Genomic DNA, 20,294 nt, shown 5'->3' on the forward strand with positions numbered 1-20,294 from the left:
ATATTCACAGGCGGCATGACCTGCTCAGATTCTATAAACTAAATCCCACAACCACCCAGTAGCCCACGCAAAGATGTTTATCTGTGAAAAGATTGGAGTAAGAAATAATCTCCTTTTATTTATTCAAAAGGATCAAGTGCTTCACATCAATTTGGTTCAGAAAGACCTCAGGTCTTAAAACTAAGGCTGCCACAACATTTATTTTGCCATATATTAACAGTTTCATGTTGAAAAAGGGTCAACGTAAACAATCACTTTCAAAACCTACATTGTCACATAAGCCAGAACACTTGAAACGATAAAGCTCTTTCTTCAATATTCAATATTTTCAATTTCATCCAAGTCTTCAGGGTTGAGTTGCTTAATACTGCTGTCTAAAAGAACAAAAGAGAATGGAACAGTCTTATCCCAGGGCCTAAACGAAATTTCATTCCATCCAATTACATTTCTGAAGATAGTGACACCTTGTATGGAAAGCCTCGAGATACTGGGACATTCTCTAGATTAGGTAAGGAAGGGATGGTATCCAAATAACCAATCCATACTAACTACAATGGCATCAAATGCACCAGACAAGACAACATACATGTCTCAATACTGTGGGCCAGAAAAAAATCGCCAGAGTGCAGAGAGGGGAACCTGGGAAGGTGCCTGGTTGAGCTCAGGAGGGTGAAGTGGGCGTGTGCATTGAGGGGGCAGGTTTGCTGAATGGCAACAGGGAGTGTTGATTACCATAGCAACAGTGATCTTAATGGTTCTTTCTCCGCCCCCATCCCTCCTCCGTTATCCTAACGCAGGGGTGCTTAATCAACTTCCCTGAAGGGTCCACAGCCAGTCTGCAAACCTTTCAACATTATATTCCAAATTGCACATATGTGCTTGTGTGCATTTCCCCGGGGATAGTGTCCTCTGCTTCCCACAGAGGTTAAGTACCATTGTCCTAAAGGTGAAAGATACATCTGGAGTCCTGCGAGGGTTCTTCCTCGCCTGCTACGCAGCCGTATCTATCCAGGGCCCTGGGGCAGGGGGACATCTCAGCTTCTGTTACCCTTCAAGTTTCCACCAGACTGCAACACGCCTGTCCAAGAGCCCCAGAGGGTTAGCAGAGCCTGCCTTGTTTAGATGGTGGGGGGGGGGGGCGGGCACTGGAGGAAGGCACAGGATTTAGGACTGTCCTAGTTGGTCGCTGGGGCAACAGGAAGGGAAAAATGTACATAAAAAAGGAAGCTGGGGACACAATATCATCTTAAAGGAGCTTATTACTTTGCCTAGGGTGGTTCTTCATGGACGTAAAATCTGCTCCAGATCCCAGAATGAGCGATAAGATAGAAATATGAGCTCCTATCAATTCCACTTGGTTTTCACAGCTTCCTTTAATTACCCCCGCCTCCTGTTAGGAACTCGGCACTAAGAAGTAGAAGCCTACTCCCTGGCTCCTGGCCCCACCCGATCACAAGCCTCTGGGCTCGAGGTCCATGACACACATCGTCACTGTCAACGTGGGCAGGTCCACAGCTCTGGGCATGAAGGGCACTACTCACTGAAGTGGTCCTGGATCTTCATCAGCAGGGGCAGCTTATCCACCTCGATCATGTTGAAGGCAAGGCCTTTCTTCCCAAAGCGGCCTGTCCGCCCAATACGGTGGAGGTAGGTCTCATAGTCTGGCTCCTCTGCTGGGTTCACAGGCAGGTCAAAGTTCACAACAATCGTGACCTGCTTCACATCAATCCCTGGAAGAGGAACGACACTGCAGGGTCCTGCAACTTTTTCCTCGGGACATAGCTATTCAAGAACCGGATTTGCCAAGGGAATTCTCAATTAATGGACACAACCTGTAAATCACACCTGCTTTTACGTCAATGAAGTAGGTCCTTCGGTCAGGCAGTTTGCTTGCAAGTATGTGTGTCTATGATGCTGGATAAGTGTCAGTAGAAGCGAATTATACATAAGTCTAAATATGTACAAAGCGCGTGTGCATGCATGTGTGCGTGTGTGTGCACGTGTGCGTGTGCTTGTGTTGGGGAGGGGCTCTCAGCAGGTCACAGAGCCCTTCCATCTTCTCCACCCCCACTGTGCTAAGTGCCCAGCAAGCCTCTTAGTCTCACATCCCCTTACCCATCACAGGGCCCCAGGTCCACCACATTCCACGGCCATTGTTCTCGTCAGGCCACTTTATCCACTGCCTCAACTGTTACAACAATTTCCGGACTGGTCTCCCCAGTCCCTCATCTTCCACTCCTCTAATCGTCACTGTGGTCACCACAGCAACGTCCAGAGCACTTGTGTTTAGAATCCAGCTGCCCAAACAGTACAGGATAAAGTACAAACGACTCGAGACTTCCAGGAGTTCTCCCCTTCCTTTCACACCTTTCACTCCTAACGTGTGTGCTCACCTGGTGCCTCCATTCCTCAACACTAAGAAGCTGTCTGGGTCATAATCCTTGTCCTCCCTGTACTGTGCTTTGACTCCGGAGCAATTTGTGCCCTCTTTTCTCTGGGGTCTGGAGTTGTGCTGTCCAGTATGGTAACCATTGGCCTTATGGCTATTTAAATTCATTCAAATTAAAAATCCAGTTCCTCAGCCACACTAGTCACACATCAAGTGCTCAACAGCCACCATATATGGCTTGGACAGCAGAGAATAGGAGATTTGTATCAATGCAAAAATTTCTATTGGCTAGTGCTGGTCTAGAGGTCAGGAGTCTAGGCAGCATGCTCCTGAGGGGAAGGAACCTCATCCTTTTTTAGGCTCCTCCTCCAAATGCCAAGCTCAGCACTCAGGGCAGGTCCTCCGTTCTGTCTGGTGAACTAGTAATAAATTAGGAAACATGGTTTGAGTATGCGGTGCAGGCAAGGATACAGGAGGAATGAGGAAAGTACGAAGGCCCTCCTCTTGAAAAAACAAAGATTTTTCTTCCAGTAGTCAATAGTTTTAAAATTAAAAACACCTCAGAGATGACCAACATCATTAGTCGTTAGGGAACACAAGTTGAAAACACGAGATACCACACACATCTACTAGAAAGCTTAAGATGAAAAAAGAGTGTCAATACCAATTACTGACAAGGATGGAGAACAACTGGAACGCTCCTATATTGCTGGTAGAGATGCAAAAGGGTACAGCCACTCTGGAGAACAGTTTTGCAGTTTCCTATGAAGCTAAACATACACTTACCACATGACCCAGAAATCCTCCTCCTAGGCATTTACCCAAGAGAAATGAAAGCATATGTCCACCTAAGCCTTATACATGAATGTTTATTACAGCTTTAGTCCAAACAGCTCCAAGCTGTAACCAATCCAAATGTCTATCAGCTGGTGAATGGAAGACCTAATTGTGGTACGACCCAGTCAATGGAATACTGCTCGGCAATAACAAGGAATGACCTACTGATACATGTAACAACATTGATGAATTCCAAAGTATGGTGTCAAGTAGAATAAATCAGACACAAAGGCTACCAACTGTATGATTTAACTTACATGTCATTCTGCAAAAGACAAAAATACAGAGACAGAAATCTGGTCAGTAGTTGGCAGGGGTCATTAGTTACAGAGACTGATTGAAAATGAGCACTGAGATATTTTGAGGGGAGATGGAAATGTTCCATATTTTGATTACAGTGATGGGTACATGACTATATATGTTTGTCCAAACTCTCTGAAACGTATCCTTAAAAAGAGTGAATTTTATCATATGTAAATGATACCTCAATAAACTTGACTTTAAGTGCATACACATACACACCTCGAGCACAGACGTTGGTTGTTACAAGAACTTTCTCCTTCCCATCTCGAAACCTCTGAATGACGGAAGCTCGCTGATCCACAGTCAGCTCTCCACTTAACAGAGACACCTGGTGGCCATCCTGCATCATCTCCACAGTCAACCATTTGGCATTTTGACGAGTCTGCATGAAAATCAAAACCCAGCATGGCGCCCAAGTTGAAGCAGCCTGGCTACGTGTGCAGCGCTCATGTCTGCAGGGCATGGGAGCTGGGGGTGCTGCAGAGGGGTTTTGCTTCACCTTCCCTGTGGGGCCTAGAGGGATCTGAGAATGTGGCAGGGGATTCGCCCTCCCCTGTGCTTTTAAGGGGCACATCCTCTCAACCTGTAAGAGCTTTGGCTTCTCACCCTGAAACAGAGAATAAAATGCTCCGCCCACCTCTCATGGTGGTCTGATGACAAAATGAGGTAACCTAACAATGATGACATCCTGTGTACGCCAGGCACTTTGCTAAAACCTGTATGTGCATCCCGTTCATCTGCTTTCATAATGATCTGATGAAGCAGCTGCCTAAGTTCATTTTAAAAAACTGAAAAATAAACCCAAAGCTTAAAACCGTTAAGTGATTTGCCCAAGGTCCCATGGCTAGTTGTCACATGGTCACATGGCAGAGCTGAGCTTTCCTTTACTCTACAAGTATGTTTCCAGGGCCATCCATGTGCTGGGTGGGGGCGTGAAGGTGAGTGGAACAGGTGAGAGCCTGCTCTCATGGAGCTGACAGTGTGCCCATGGTGGTGAAAAAATACAACCAAGACACGAACATGAAAAACATCAGATTGGAAAAGTAAATACGAAAATAAAAACAAGGGGCTGTTAATAGTGAGTGACTGAGTGGCTACTTTGCTCATAGTAAGTTAGGAGTAGAAGAGAACATTCTTAACCTGATAAAGGGTATCTATGGAAACACTACAATAAACATCAACCTGAATGGGGAAGTGTTAGAAGCAGTCCCTCTAAAAGAAGGATGCCCAGGGAGTTCCCTGGTGGCCTAGTAGTTAGGATTCCAGGCTTTCACTGCCGTGGCCCAGGTTAAATCCCTTGTCAGGCAACTGAGATCCCACAAGCGGCATGGCGCGACCAAAAAAGAAAGAAAGAAAAGAAGAAATACGAGAAGGATGTCCTCTGTTTCACACCATATTGAAGTCCTATTCCATTACTTCAGTTCACCCATAAAATACAGATAACCTCTATTCAGAGGTGCTCTGAAGATTAAACAACATAATGTACAAAAAGCACCAAACACGGTGCCCGGCTCCACCTGCACAGAAACCTGGGCACGAGTAAGACAAGTCCCGGCAGACTTACCTGGCAGAATATGATGGCCTGGCCAATGGTGATGCCACCGTAAATGTTGCACAGAGCCTGGTACTTGTCTTTCCTATCCCTGCACAGCACATAATACTGTCGGATGTTGTTCAGGGTCAGCTCCTCTTTCCGTAACTTGATAATGTTGGGGTCAGGAATGATTCGCTCCGCAAACTGCCACACGGAGTCTTCAAAGGTCGCTGAAAAGAGGAGCATCTGGCACTCGGAGGGTAAAGCTCTACGAGAGAGGAGGGAAGAAGGCCGTCACCCGATGGCCAGGCCTGTCCCTCTCCTGGGGGAGCCACTTCCAGCACTTGACGCCCACGGCCATCAGCTGCCCCCCACGCCCCTGTTCCTGCTCTGGGGTCACCGTGAAACGTGCTGCGGCCATGACAACTACACCTGCTGCAGAGCGCCACGTGTCAGGCCCTCCTGCCCACCGAGAATTTGGGAAAATGGATACACTGAATGTGGGGCTCCAGAGTGAAGTGCAGGTAAGTGATCTGGGTTTTCACGCCAGTCTTCTCCTTAGGAGAGATGGGCTCGTGAAGCCTAGGGTGTCGGTCTAGGTGCTGTTTACGGCAATCATCCCGCACAAGTTCCATGTGGATGAAGGGCACAGAGGCTCATCATTCGATGGCAGGTGTTCTATCTCTGGGGCGGGAAAGAACAGCCACATTAAGTCTATTTGGAATGGGAAGAACCTGGATATAAGTAAAATGGGAGCAGAAGGGGAAGATGCTACTGCACGTGGAATGTAAACTGAACCCACAGTGAACAGAGGCTAATTCAAAAAAAAAGGCAAAATGAATGTACGGAGTCAGCAGTCAGGATACAGCTAAGCCTGTGGAGGAGAGAGGGGCGGGTGACAGGAAAGGGGCTGCAGGGGATTTCCGGGGTGCCAGTAAAGTTCTATGTCTTGACCTGGGCCACTGTCCCACGAGCATAGCCTCTCTGTGATAGTTCACCCAGCAGTACACTTAGGATTTGTATATTTCTCTGTACATATTTTATACATCAATTAAAAAGTTAATTCTTTAAACAATAAAATAGAAGAGAGACCAGAGAGGAATCACTGCCTTTGAGAAGACAACAGAGCACTTAGAGAATAAGTTGTTAGGGCTAAAAGGGAGCAGGTGAGCTCATACAGTCCAGCGATTCCCAAACATTATTTCAAGCCTGGGACCTGAATCATCTGGGAGCTTTTCAAACAACAATCGGACCAATTTCTGGTTGGCCACGGGAGACTACATTTGTTACCTTCTCAGTGTCCGGCATCCCACTAATGTGACTATAAAGTGATTAAGATATGAACTCACAAAACGTGCAGAATAAGATAAGAGAAACGGGTGGATACTTCAATATATTTTTGCAAGACGGAAAAGTGTGATAACCAAGAAAGTGGATGAAGCTACAATACGAGGGCTACAGAGGGAAGTGCTGATGCAAAGACAAGCGTTCCCTCAGAACCACTGGGAGGCCTGGGACGTGCAAGACCAGAGGCCTGGTGGGGTGGGGTGAGGGCTGTGAGAAGACATGAGGAGCATCTGTATCAGCAGGCTGCGTCGCTCTGCCATCTGCTCTCCCACACCCTTCACCTGGAAAAAGAGGGCACTAGGACTGGTAGCCCCAGGCTGCGGCCATTTCATTCCAGAAAGAAAACTTACACAAATTGCCCAAGGGAAGGAAACATGGGCTGTTCTGCAGAACACACTGGATTTTGAAGACTTAGTATGAAAAGAAAGAATGCAAAATATTTCATTAACAATTTTTAGATTGATAACATTATTCTTAAGATGCTATTTTTGATATGTCACGTTAAATAAAATATTCTATAACATGAATTTCACCTGTTTCTTTTTTAATGTGGCTATTAGAAAAATTTTAAATTACACATGTGGCTTACATTATATTTCTATTGGACAGTGCTGTGATTTAATGTATTTTAAGCAAAAGAAAGGAAAACTGAACAATGGAAGGATGAACAACCAACATGAATACTCTAATTTTACTTAATATTCTTTTTAGTAGAAAGCCCTTTTTGACTATTGAATCTTCCCTGGACTTCCGCATCTTTTATTCACTGTTACATTTAAACATACCAACTTATTGGTAGGGGATGGCAAGAAGGGAGTCTTGCTTGATCTTGGGCCCACATTTTTTTAAATAGGAAGGCTGGATGAAAATATATACAAGGAGCAGCTGGACTCCACCCTTCTTTGGCAGCTAAGCTTGTACAAGCAGAAGAGCCTCAGCAGAAGGTGAGGGTAAAGCAGACAGCTGACCAGGGGATCAAGTGAAAATACGTATACTGAACGGTAGACCCCTCCCAGCCCATCCACCAGAGCCCCCTGCTCTGCTCCCAGGATGCCAGCAACCGAGTGTCCCAGGAAGGAGATTAGAGACATTACATACTCCTAAAGACCTCCAGGTGACAAGCATCCTAAAGTGAAGCTTCCAAGTCACACGCCCCAACCGCCGATAAATAAGAGCTGTCGATAAATAAGCTTTCTAGTTCCTCAGCTTGGGTTATGAAAGGCTAGTGCAGGGTCACCAGATGTGAGGAGGAAAGATCCATCACAAAGACAGACTGTAGCCAACAAACATAAAAGGAAACTTAAATCACTCAGAGACAGGGTTGAGAACAGAAAAAAAATTTAATGCTATAATTAATATCCTCAAAGAGATAACTGTAGATATCACATATCTTTCTTGTGTTACGGATGTTTTGCATCCGTAAGACAAGAAAAGGAAGCTATGGAAAAGAAACAGAGGACAATGCCAGTATGATCCAGACAGGAAGAAAAAGGCTAACCGACTGTGTTAGTTTAGTGACGGATGGAATGACACATACAACTGGGTTAAAGAGGTAAATAATGGAAACAGAGCAGACTGCATCAAATGAAGGGATGAATTCGGGACTAGGCCTGGTGGAGAAGGGATGTGGAAAGCAAATATGGAAACTGAATCGCACAAGTTCAGGATGAGACAGGCAATACTTCTCAATTAAGTTTTTTGCCTCCTCCAAACACACCAGCGCTCAGCTGAATTAGTCTGCCTACACCATGCAAAGGGACACATGTGACTCTATCTTTCCCTTGCCACCCCTATGAAACTGAGTCAAGTTACATTTCCTGGTTTAGAGGCTGCAAGTAAAGTGTCCTGCGGGTGAACAAGGCGGGAACTTTTGATAACAGACGTCTTTCCTCTCTCAGTGTAGAGTGGAGTGCCTCAGATCTTACCAGAGACCATGCTTCTACAGTATATCCAGTGAGATTTCAAATCACGGCAACACAAAATACACGCCCCACCCCTCCAATCTCTTAGGTACTTCGTTTTGAAAAAATGGAGTCTCAAAACATCTTTTTGGCTTCTATGAAGTTTTTATACAACACAGAAAATATACAACAAAAGACTGTTGACATTGTATCCAAATACAAATTAGCCTTTGTTCAACTCTCTGCATGAGCAGCAGACAGTGCAAATGTACATTCTGGCATATTCCATTCAGTCTATAAATTCCTTATCAAAGAACATGAAAAGATCTTACCAGCTAAATGTCCTGCATCCTTTGTACACAATACTTTTAAAAACACATACAATATGCTTACCTGTGATACTGAGCTCTTCATTACCAAAGTTTTGGGTCATTTTGTTATTTCAAACTTGCAGAAGCCTTACTAAGATTTCTAACTGTGCAGAAATGGATGCAGAGCTACCTCAGACGTGTGCCTACAAGATGCCTGCCACTGCAGTTGGCCAGTGAAAAGATTTCAAATGTTGGCCTATTTTCAAAGTTTGAGACAAAAAGAATGTCCAACTCCAACCTGGAAATACGTCAAGGATGAGAATGGAGAAGAGATTATAGTAAAATAGAAATAACACACTGTGTCTCCGTAACTGTCTGATGACTTGTGAAGAGGCCTTGTACTGACTGCACCTGAGCTGTCTGGTGTTCTGTAAAGGTTGCAACAAAAACTTGTAGCAAATAATGACTCATTTTTCCTTTTTTTAGGAATAAAACTGCTGCAGAAGTCGAAAAATGTCAGCAGCAAAGGACAGCCAAGTTGAGGACTTTCTAATTTCTTTGCTAAATTTGTAAAGAATCCATCTTTCAGTTGGACAAGTTTAAGTCACCTCTGTGCTTTATAATCATTTTCCCTGAGGAGAAGGGGTTTCACTTATGATGACATCTAATAGACTTCAGAGTGTCTGAAAATGATGGACATTTTAGACATGGATAAGCTAAACGATGGATTTATAAATGCACAGGATCTGAATGACAAACAGTTGGTCCACCGAAACAAGCCTGCGGATACAGTGGAAGAACATTTTGAAGGAGCTAGAAATTGATTCTTGCCAGTCTGAAAGCCACTGTTGCTAGTAGGTAAACTCCTAAGTATTCTATGCTTGAACACTTTTGTTCAGAGGATATCACACTGCACTGATACCAAGAATCAGTGTGGGCTTCTACTATATATAAAATAGATAACTAATAAGGACCTACTGTATAGCACAGGGAACTCTACTCAATACTCTGTAATGACATATATCAAAAAAGAATCTAAAGAAGACTGGATATATGTATACCTATAACAGATTCACTTTGCTGTACAGCAGAAAACTAACACAACACTGTAAATCAACTATACTCCCAAAAATAAAAAGAATCAGTGTGGGCTTAATAAGGGCAGAGCTGCAAGTCAAAATGAATTTTCGATTTGACTGTATTCTGTTTTACTGCCACATACAAGAAAAGAGGGCTGCAGGGAGTTCAGAGGATACCAGAAAAGAGAGAGTCAAAACATCTTACCACACTGTGAGACAGAAAAAAAAGTGTCATTATTGTCTCTGTCATTAAATACAGGTACAGTAAGTCCCCTACATATGATCCTTCAAGTGTGAACTTTCAAAGATGTGGATGTGTGTTCACATGTCCAATCACGTTAAGTTAGTTCACGTGTCTGGCGTATATTGCCACGTGCATGCATCCTCTACAAGTGGTTGTACTTTTGTGTACTTCACTGTGCCATACTGTATAGAGTACAGTAGTACAGTATCTTTATTTGAAGCAAGAGGACGACTTCACTGAACTCCTTGCTGTGCAACACAAGGAGCTTACTAATGAAGACCTGATGGAATTGGAGGCCCAGAGAAAGGATGAAGAGAGAAAAGAGGAAGAAGTAACTGAAGAACTGAAGAGATTCATGACTCAGGAAATGGCAAGAGGATTTTCTTTATTTGAGGAGGCACTGTTAGTTTTTGACGCACAGGACCCAAATGCAGAATGGTACATGAAGGTTGCAGCAGCCGTTCAGAATGCAATCCATTGCTACCGTGTCATCTATGATGAGAAAAAAAGAGCTACTACCCAGACGTCACTGGATCGTTTTACAAGAGGGTAGATAGAATTGAATCCAGCAAGGAACCAGAACCTGTGCCAGCAACGTCAGGCGTGAGTGAAGTGGCAGCTTGTCCTCCATCTCCTATTGCTTACGATCCTTCAGCTCTACCATCTCCCACCTCCTCTCCCTCCTCCAGTCAGTAACTCTTCTTGCCTGTTCACTTGATGCCAGCCCCTGTAATGCCAGCTGTTGTACTGTACTACTGTACTTTTCAAGGTACTTGAAAAGTAAGATTAAAAATATTTTATTTTTTGTTTGTTTTTTATGTATTATTTGTGTGAAGAACATTATAAACCTATTACAGTACAGTACTATATAGCCAATTGTGCTAGTTGGGTACCTAGGCTAACTTTGTTGGACTTATGAACAAACTGGACTTAATGAACACGCCCTCGGAACGGAACTCATTTGTATGTGGGGACTTACTGTAATATGTTTAATTAGTTCTATCGTATTTACGTTCTCCTCGTAAATAGTTCTATAATTATGTATCTTAAGTATATACAATAGGGAATTCCAGGGAGGTCCAGTGGTCAGGACTCAGCGCTCTCACTGCTGAGGGCCCGGGTTTGATCCCTGGTTGGGGAACTAAGACCCTGCAAGCTGTGTGGTGTGGCCAGAAAAAAAGAATATACAATAGCACAGCCTCCAAAATTTAAGCAGCCTATCATGTTTAAAAAGATTAAATTGCTGTACCAGAGATGAAACATTATTGCTGTATTTTTCTCATACATATTGTTTAATTAGTTCTCCTATGAGTTACTACAATTGCCAGTTTAGCTCTACAGTTGTTATGTTTAAATAGTAGCACTAATGTAACAGGAAAGTACAGGATAATACATGATTTCAAATAAACATATTTTCCATATTTTTATGTTAAAGTAATAACACACATACGATTATTTCTTCTGTATTATATTTATATATATATGAGATATATGTGTGTGTACGTATGTACATACATATTTGCCTGCTGTGACTGTATCCCGGGTTGTCTTCCTAAAAAGTTGGTCACCGCAGGGAAAGAAGTAACATAAGAAATTTCCCCAGATCTGGCATGTACAAGTTTTGGGAATGAGAAGAGTGTACCATGTGTCTAGTACAATGAAGAAAAAAAAGATCTGAACCAAAGCACATCATTGAGAAGTTCCAGTACATCATGGAGAAAAAGATTCCAAAACCTTCTAGTGAGGAAAAAACAGATCACAGACAAAAGTCTGAGCATCAGGAAGACATTAAACTTTCCAGCAGCAACACTGGAAACAGAAAATTATAGTAAAAAAACAACCACTTTTCTGTTTTTAACACTGTCTCCGAATTTACAGGAAGAAAGCTTTTCAAGACAGGATTCCACATCCAGGGAAACTCAACCCAAAGATCAAATTTACAGGTACAGTAAAAACATTTTCAGACAAGCAGGGGCTAGAAAATGAACTTCCTACACATCCTTTTGCAGGAAGCCATTAACAGATACATTCCAGCATAGTCGGTAAACCAACAGTACGCCAAGAAGAAGGACCCACAAGACAGGAGATTCGAAACTGTTAATGAGGACAGGGGAAACCTGTAATGCAGCTGTGACCACAGGACTGGAGTGCAACCAGTCCAGGCTGAAACTGGAGACAGTGAGTGTGGGAGATCTTTCAGACAAAAAGAAACTGATGGAATTTTAAGATGTATTTGACTATCTGGAGATATCATTGACATGTGACACGTATGATGAAACAGGTAGAGAAAAATTAAAGACCGCTACACAGTGATAGTAACCAAATGAAGGAAAATAGGCAACTCTAGGGGGAGAAGCACAAGAAAAACATAATTATAATAATTCAATAGTCAGCAGTGAACGTTATTTGTGTTGTGATAATGATATCAATACCAGCCGTGAATGTAACCAACAACGTTGTATATAACAAATATACAACGAGAAATACCAAGGTGAGCAGGTTATTTAAAGGTATGAAAGTTAATGTCGTAACGGACAGTATTCTCTAGGGGTTGGGGCAGGGGATTACTGGTTATCATTACAAGTCTTTCAATATTATACTTGAATTTAACACAGTGTATAAATACTTTATTTAAAAATGAGCGATGCAGACTCTTAAAGCCCACTCCCAGAAATTCTGACTCAGTAAGGTTCAGGTTAGGCTGATAATCTGAAATTTTAAGCCCCTTGGTGATCCTGGGAGAGAGGCCTAGGAAATCGACAGGATTTATTTAACGACTTACAGGCAAAGTCAGGACTAGATACTAGGCTACTGATCCCAGGCTGCTGTGTCCTCACAATAGCACTATCAGGTTTTAATGAATTCTCTTTAGAATTTTGCTCAAATATAAGATTACTGGCAAAATATGGTGCAGACCCACTGTATATGGATTCCATCTGTAAGCCTGCAGCACAAGAGTGAAGCAATCAGGCAAGATTACAAGATGACGAAGTTGGGAAATTACAGCAGGCTGAAGGCCCATTGAGCTGGTGAAAATAATGAAAACCCAACTTGTTTTAAAGGTGAAAGAAGTGGGGAATAAGCAGTAAAGACAATTAGGAGCAGCAGACAAATGAAATTCCTTCCCTGGACAGAAGATCCAGGAAGAAAAGGCTGGATGTGAAGGTTACCTTTGAATACGAATGCTTTGGTCTGAGAATCCTTGCGTGTCGATCATCACATCTGCTTCATCCAGGACAAACACACGAATCTTAGTCAAATCAATTAATTTTTGCTTGAAACACCAATCTAGGACGGTCCCAGGAGTGCCAATTATAATCTGTTTGGTGACATGAGTGCCTCTGGGAACTAGGGAGCAAAGGAAAAGGGTTTAAAGGTTTCCTTCAGATGCAAACGACTCTAACCATTTACAATTCCCGGTAATGAAACACATTTCATAATGGTTTTCCAAGTGCCAGCCCTGAGGGTCTTTGTGGTTTTTGCTTTTACAGAGTTTTAGGATAAATTCCCAAGTTTCTAGCTTTACAGTAATGATAATAGTCACGCATATTTGATTCTGCCCCACGGTCATTTTAAAAGCCACCCTGGGTTACACGTCTCTGAGACTTGGGAGGCACAGGTTACTTAAAGAAAAAAAAAAGCCACCCTGCAGCATTCCCATTGTCCTATTGTCCTACAGAAACACTGGCACAGCAGTGAAAGGCCTACAAATCTTCCCGAAATGGAAAACAACCAAAATGTCTATCAACAGGTTACATGAAATACATGACAGAATATTATACAGCTCGTCAAAAGAATGAGGCGGGGCTACACATACTGACATGAAAAGATGTTTAAAACGCGTAAGTTTTTGAACAGTACAAAAAAAATGCTCCCATTTTTGTAAGCACTCAAAAACAAAACAAAAAAACACACAAAGATTTGTTAACAAAACCATAGCTGTCTTCGGAAATAGGTTTTTGAAAGAAAGAACAACTTTCACTTTTACCTTTGAATTTTCTGTTTTAAAGTTTTTTTTTTCACTTTATGCATGTAATACTTTAATGAAAAAGTGAAACAATAAAAGCTGTTCTGCACAAAACAACTGAGCCTCACAGAAAAGAACAAGCAAAAGCATCCTCTTCTGGGCTGTGGGAATGATGCAGCTCACATTTACTGGGTCCTTCTTATGTGCCAGGGGTGTGCACAGTGCTTTATCTGTATCATTTCATTTAATTCCAGTAACAACTCTATGATATAGGTGCCATTATATCCACCATTTTAGAGGCAAGAAAGCAGAGAAGGTATATACCACGACTGTGTCAGTGGTGCAGTCGGGATTTACAGTATCAGCCAGGGCTGGCTTGCTGGTACATACTTCGATTCCCTCGAATGGCGTACATCACTTGAACATCCACACAGAATTTCCCCATCCGTTCGACCACACGGCCAGTTTGCAGAGCCAGTTCATAAGTAGGAGCCAAGCAGAGGCACTGAGAGAGGGAGAGAGGGAGAAGGGGGGAAGGAGAAAGGTTCATGACAGCCATCACGCAATTCTGAAATACAATTAAAATCTGTGGAGGGAGAGGCACAGAAGTGAAACTGGAGATTTTGGTTGAACAAAATATTTTTACTTGAATACGACTTAGCAGCTGACAGATCTAGGGTGAATGTTGAGTATGGAAGGGGAGAAGGGGCTAAAGGATGAAGAAGCAGCTTCCTTTTATATGTTCCTGTCTGAAAGGTCATGAAGAAACACAGGTTATGGGTCACGCTGTTTTGGTAGAGGAAAAATGGGATGTAGGGGGGCTGGGAATCAAAAAGAGAAGGGATGCAAGACTAATTACAGCTTGAGTGTGGTCCCCATTATCTCTTCCCTGATATTAAAAGTCTGCCCATTTCCAGAGCACTCCCTGCTTGGTCCAATCCATCTTACACATCTCTGGCAGAAGGTTCCCTGAAACTCTTTCATTTGTTACTTCCATCCCCCCTATAAATGGTGGCTGTTGATGAATGAAGATGTCGATGGAAGAAACTGGTGATATTTAACGCATTTTTGAACTTCAATTAAGGATCTGAGATAGAGGGAAACACAGCTAAAGTGATAAAAACAGTTTCCACACACATTTCTCAACATGTGTTCAAGCATAGCTTCTCCTAAAGGATTTTTACTCATGATATCAAACCCCAGATATAAATTTCCCTGAACTTGTCTAAAGAAAGCACAGAATTTCCTATGCCTGTCACTAGTCACCCACATCCACGTCCACAGGTTATCTTGCTGCGCAGGTTGTAAACTTCCTGAGGGGATCCTTGCTGCCCCATAGCTTTGAGCGCTCCCAACACTTGGGCTCCCAGTTTGTCAATCAATTCGATGAACACAGGTTGGAGAAAGAGGGAGATCACCAGATACTTTCCATGTACTGACACTAGGTTGGGAGAAGGGCAAGCACATTTCTAGTCCCTGCTCAGTCGCTCTCTGACAACTGTGACCTCACGTGTGACCTTTCCCTCTCCAAGCCTCTGTTTCCTTCTCCACTAAATGAGTACGAGGGACTGGGTGACCTACAGCTATTTAACTATCACTACTGAATGCTCACTTTATGTTGAGCACGGTGCTAAAAATGTACATTAATTCACTCAATCTGCATGACAATCCTATGAGGCAGGTATTCATTCATTCATTCAATGTTTAAGGAGTGGTTTCTACAAGCCAAGCACTGTGATTGAAGTTAGGGTTCAAGGGTGAACAGAACAACTGTGATCCATACCTTTATAAGTGTTATCTTTACTGACAAGAAAACATACTCCAAAAGATCTACTACCTCGCCTAAGACTTTCAGCTGGTAAGTAGAGAGGCTGGGATTGGAACCAGTCAAACTATAAAGCCTGTGCTCTCAATCACTGCCCCATACTGCTGCCCAATACTCTGATTTCATGAAAGAACGTCTATTCTAAACATCATCACATCATTGCAGCAATATTGCCTATTACTAAAATATCTTTGGCACCGCAAGCATTCCCATCTCTCTCCCAGCCTTTCCTTACCTGTGGAAACAATTCCAAGGCATTAACTCTGCTTAGCATTGCCAAGACAAAAGCAGCTGTCTTTCCTGTTCCAGACTGACTCTGGGCTATGAGGTTCTGAGGTCTGTAGAAAAGAGGATGTGCTAGACATAAACTGAATACAAGCTCCTGGGCATAAACTGAATATAAGTGACTAAAAATAGCCAGTTGGAATACCACTACCGCAGAAACTCACGGGTGCGCCAGCATCATAGGGAGAGCCATCTCTTGAATTTTGGATGGTCTATTAAATCCCATTGCATAGATCCCTTTTAGTAACTCTTCTTTTCTGTCAAAAAAACAAAAAATCAAATACTTAAAGTCTGTGATGCGTCAGTAGACTCAGAAATACAAACTTGAAAGGTGCATTTCTAAATTAGGCCACTTTGCAAGTGAGTATAAAAAGTAATATTTGGAAATATACAAGTTAAACCTCAACTCTCAAACATATATACAATCATGTCTGCACAGTTGGAGCACTAAAGTAGTAAGTTATGTCATAAGCCCAGGCCAAGGATAGTAGTAAGGGCCTAACGTTGAACTTTCTCTTGAACCAAGAAAAAAAAAAGGAAAAACTCATCTGATAGAAGTGCATCAATTTTCCAGTAGAGTTTTATTTTCCACACAAGCAGAAAACTAAGTGAGATTTATTGTTTACTTCTTTTTAGTCAATGACAAACTTTAACGTTTCAATGGCAATTTTCAGAGAAAACAAAATTTCATTTAGGTGATTCTTATATCAATTCTCTCTAGGAGCAGAAGACGCAATATTAGCTCATTCTCCTGAGCCAGTATTTTTAAATGCGTCTTTCCTGGGGTCTCAGGATAGATGTTAGAAAGAGGATAAAGTGAAGTAGGCTGGAATACTTCCACTACAATGACATGCACATTTTGGACATGCTTAATTGGTAGATTAATTGGTAGATTACTGGCAGCCAACCTTTAATTATAAGTAAGCTTCTCCCCAACTAGAAAGCAGGCATTGGGATTTTGGATTTCCCCACTTACATTAAGTCCATATCAGTAACTCGACCTATTTAAATACATTTCCTTAATGCCAGTTGATAACTCCCTAGGAAATGCAAACCTATTTGGGAAAGTTATTCATTTAAATACCATCTGAGACAAAAAAAATAATTAAAAAGGTAAAAGCTTGTAACTTATCTAAAGCGGTATTTGGGTCATCAAAATTCCTGTTATCTGTACTCGGGTATGGAGAGTAGCAATATGGCTGTGTCTGGCTTAGCTATCCCCCTTAGCACAGCAAGCTTAAAATATTTTACCATCAAAAATGTTCTCAAGTCGTTGGACAATTCAGATATCCTAGTGTTCCTCTTTGAGCTATATTTTAATTGCATGCAAAATGTCCACATCTCATTTGAATATTGACCATTAGAACACGAAGGAGATCCTGATGATTATTATTAGCAGATTAGTTTGTTCTGTGCTATGCTCTCTGGAATTTTCCTACACTTAAAGTAAAAATACTCACAGCCGCAGCTCTTCAAATGTTTTCACCGAGTAGAGTGGAGAGCTGGGATCCTTTTGTAAGACTTCAACTCGGTGACTGGATTCTACTAAGGACTGCCGGATTAACTTGTTCAAGAGTGAATTAGCTGCCAATTCCACTAGAAAAACAAGGATAATACAGGGGATATTGCAGGGGGAAAGTCAAGCCTCCTGAATGACATCTAACAAGTTGCTTCCTTCCATTCACGGGTTGTGTATCAAGCAACTGTTCCTACTCTCATTTTTCTTCCAAAAGAAGGTTCTAAAAAGAATGACACAGCACTGAGAATTCCTTTTCGTTTCCACGAGGATCCAGTTTCTTATGCTCTGTTGCTACACCAACCTCTAACCTCAACCAAGCCTACATCTATTGCCAGCAGACCTAATTTTTCCTTGCCAGCTGAAAATTCGTAACCCATTCCTGCATATTCTATTTCAATTTCCTCTAAAGAAGTAATCCTGACTCCTAAGTTAGTATTTCTTCTGACATTCACTATTTATAAAGAAAACAGAAGCAAAGATGGTTCTTTTCCAATTAAGATGGTATTACCCATGTTGTGAAAGTCATGATTAAAGGAAACAATGCCGGTAAATACACGCAAATGAATTTATTTCCTACCTCCATCTTCTTCATCATCTTCTTCGGTGTTATTAACAGAACCGTCTAAAAGGATGGAAGAGAAACAACTGTAAAGATAAATGCCAAGCAGGAACGTCCAGCGTATCATCCCAGTTTCTCCTGCCGACTCTACAGTGTGTACAAAGGAAGGGTCAAGCAGTGGAGGAGTGGGTAAAAAGATTGGAAAGGTAGTGGAGGGTCTTGAATGTTAAATTAAGCGAGCCAAAGTTGCCAGGGACATGAGGAAAGCAATGCTTTTTAAATGAACTGAGCCCAATCTTCTTTAACAACACTCACCTACGTTTGTAACGGTAGTACTCTTAATACCCTGAAGGTTCTTCCGGGGATGGATGACGTTTGAAAACTATTGAAAGATACAAATTTCAATCAATATTGTGAAGCAAGGCATCAAGCAGCCCAGTGCCACCCCCTAACACGGGCTGGAAGGGAGGCAGGGAAGGCCACGCCAATACTGTTTCCTTTGCAATATTATGTATTAACGGATTCCTTTGAGAAGCAGGTCTCCTGTATGAATTATCCTAAAATCGGAGGAGACTTTCTACTGCCCCTGTATATGACGTTCCTCTTTATAAGCCTCTAGTCTAAATGTGACAGTCCTCGGCGGGTCACAGCACGAGCAAGGGATAGCAGATGGGAAAGCGCGTTGGTAGATGAGATAGAAGCTAGCTGAGGCTTAACGGTCAAATTGGGACAGTAGAAAACTCAGGGTCTACTTGGGGCTCCCAGCTGCTTTCCCTCCCGCAGATGTCTTCATTTTGCCTTTTCAAACCAAAGGTCTTGTTTCTCTCGGGGTCTCCTTTCCCGTGGCCCTCTTCCAGATCCTTGTCACACCTCCCCACCACCATCTGACACTCGGCTCCAAACCGTAGAGGAGCTGTCCCTTCCCCTCCCCAGCACATTTCCCTCCAGGAGTGCTGTTCTAGCCCCTGCCCCCTTGCCCTCCCCGGTTCGGTGGCAGTTACGTGGCCGTTCAGCCGCTCGCTCTCCGCAGCCCCTGCGTCGCCTCCCCAAAGTAACGACGCCATAGCTGCGATCGCCGCTTCCGCTCCCAGCACGTGCGGCCGCCACAGGCGCGAGGTAGTGCCGGACCTCACCCAGCGGCCAATGGGCTTTCTCGGGGGGCCGACCAGCCGCCGTGCGCAGGCGCCCGAACTCCGAGGTGGTGGGAGGAGTCGGGGGAGGAGGGCGGGGTCCGCGCAGGAGGGAGCTGGCTGTAGTGGTCTGCCAGTGCCCCAGTCAGCGCCAGGCGTTGGAAAGGCGGCCGGGGCGCTATCGTGGTGAACGTTCGCCCGCGGCTGACCTCTGCTGAACAACAGCAGCGTGGGACTCTAAGCGGCAGCAATCTCCGTACTGATTCGAGAGTCCTACCTCTCCTACCCCACCACCCTCTCCCCAGACTATTCTCCTGGCGGTGAAGCAGTACCCCTCCACCCCGCTTCAAGCTCTTGTGCCCGCGTCCCCCCGAAATTTCCGCTTCTGCGTTGCAGGATGTTAGAAAGGCTAGTGAATGGCATAGGAAAGTGGAGAGTCAGAATTGGTGAGTTTCATCTGACAAATGAATTCGAATGCGAAAGATGCAGCGGAGGAAGTAAAGTTGTTCAAGCTCTATCGTCCCTGTTACTAGATACCTGTGATGTTTCTACATACTGGTTTATTTTCATTTTAATTCTGATACGCGCCTCTTGGTAAAGCAATCCGGAGAAAACGGTTTCCCTTTCGGTACAACCTTCACCTGCTACCTTCACCTGCATAGTCCGGGATAGATTCTGTGCACTAATGACTGCTAAATTTGGACAAAAGAACCAGATCCCCACCCCACCCCACCCCCCACCCCCGCCAGTTTTCTAACTGGAATCTTGCGGTTTCGATCAGCATCTCTAGAAAAACGCGCAAACAAAACCTAGTTATGATCTCTCCGTGGTGCTGAAGCAAGACTCCCCATCCCTGTTCGGTCACTCTCGGACACCTCAGTCGTCTGTTTTGAGATTATCACATTCCTTTTCAGCCTTTCCATGTGGATTCTAATTGTAAATGTTTTTGACTCTCAATGATAACTTTCTACTAATTTAAGTACGAATAAAATCAGACCAAGTTCTTAAATTTTAGTTTTCTATTATTTTAGCGCACTAGAAATTATCCTTTTATTCTTCTCCTA

The 20,294-nt window shown here is 43.2% G+C and overlaps 1 protein-coding gene across 3 annotated transcripts; it reads right to left on the reverse strand.

Annotated features, from left to right (window-relative positions):
* Nucleotides 1-312: 312 nt before the first annotated feature.
* Nucleotides 313-19,164, reverse strand: DDX25 (DEAD-box helicase 25; the record flags this gene model as incomplete). Of its 3 annotated transcripts, none has more annotated exons than XM_082843806.1 (12): nt 313-374; nt 1,542-1,730; nt 3,749-3,911; nt 5,094-5,331; nt 13,116-13,293; nt 14,303-14,417; nt 15,973-16,075; nt 16,187-16,279; nt 17,483-17,618; nt 18,119-18,163; nt 18,416-18,482; nt 19,102-19,164. In XM_082843806.1, 12 exons carry the CDS (start codon nt 19,162-19,164, stop codon nt 313-315), a joined length of 1,452 nt encoding a protein of 483 aa, XP_082699932.1. The 3 variants fall into 3 exon arrangements, with proteins under 3 accessions (XP_082699932.1, XP_082699931.1, XP_082699930.1); XM_082843805.1 differs by having other exon boundaries at nt 19,024-19,164; XM_082843804.1 differs by having other exon boundaries at nt 18,985-19,164.
* Nucleotides 19,165-20,294: the final 1,130 nt, after the last annotated feature.

The sequence above is a fragment of the Leucopleurus acutus genome (genome assembly GCF_964270905.1).
Source record: "Leucopleurus acutus genome assembly, chromosome: 8".
Taxonomy (NCBI): domain Eukaryota; kingdom Metazoa; phylum Chordata; class Mammalia; order Artiodactyla; family Delphinidae; genus Leucopleurus; species Leucopleurus acutus.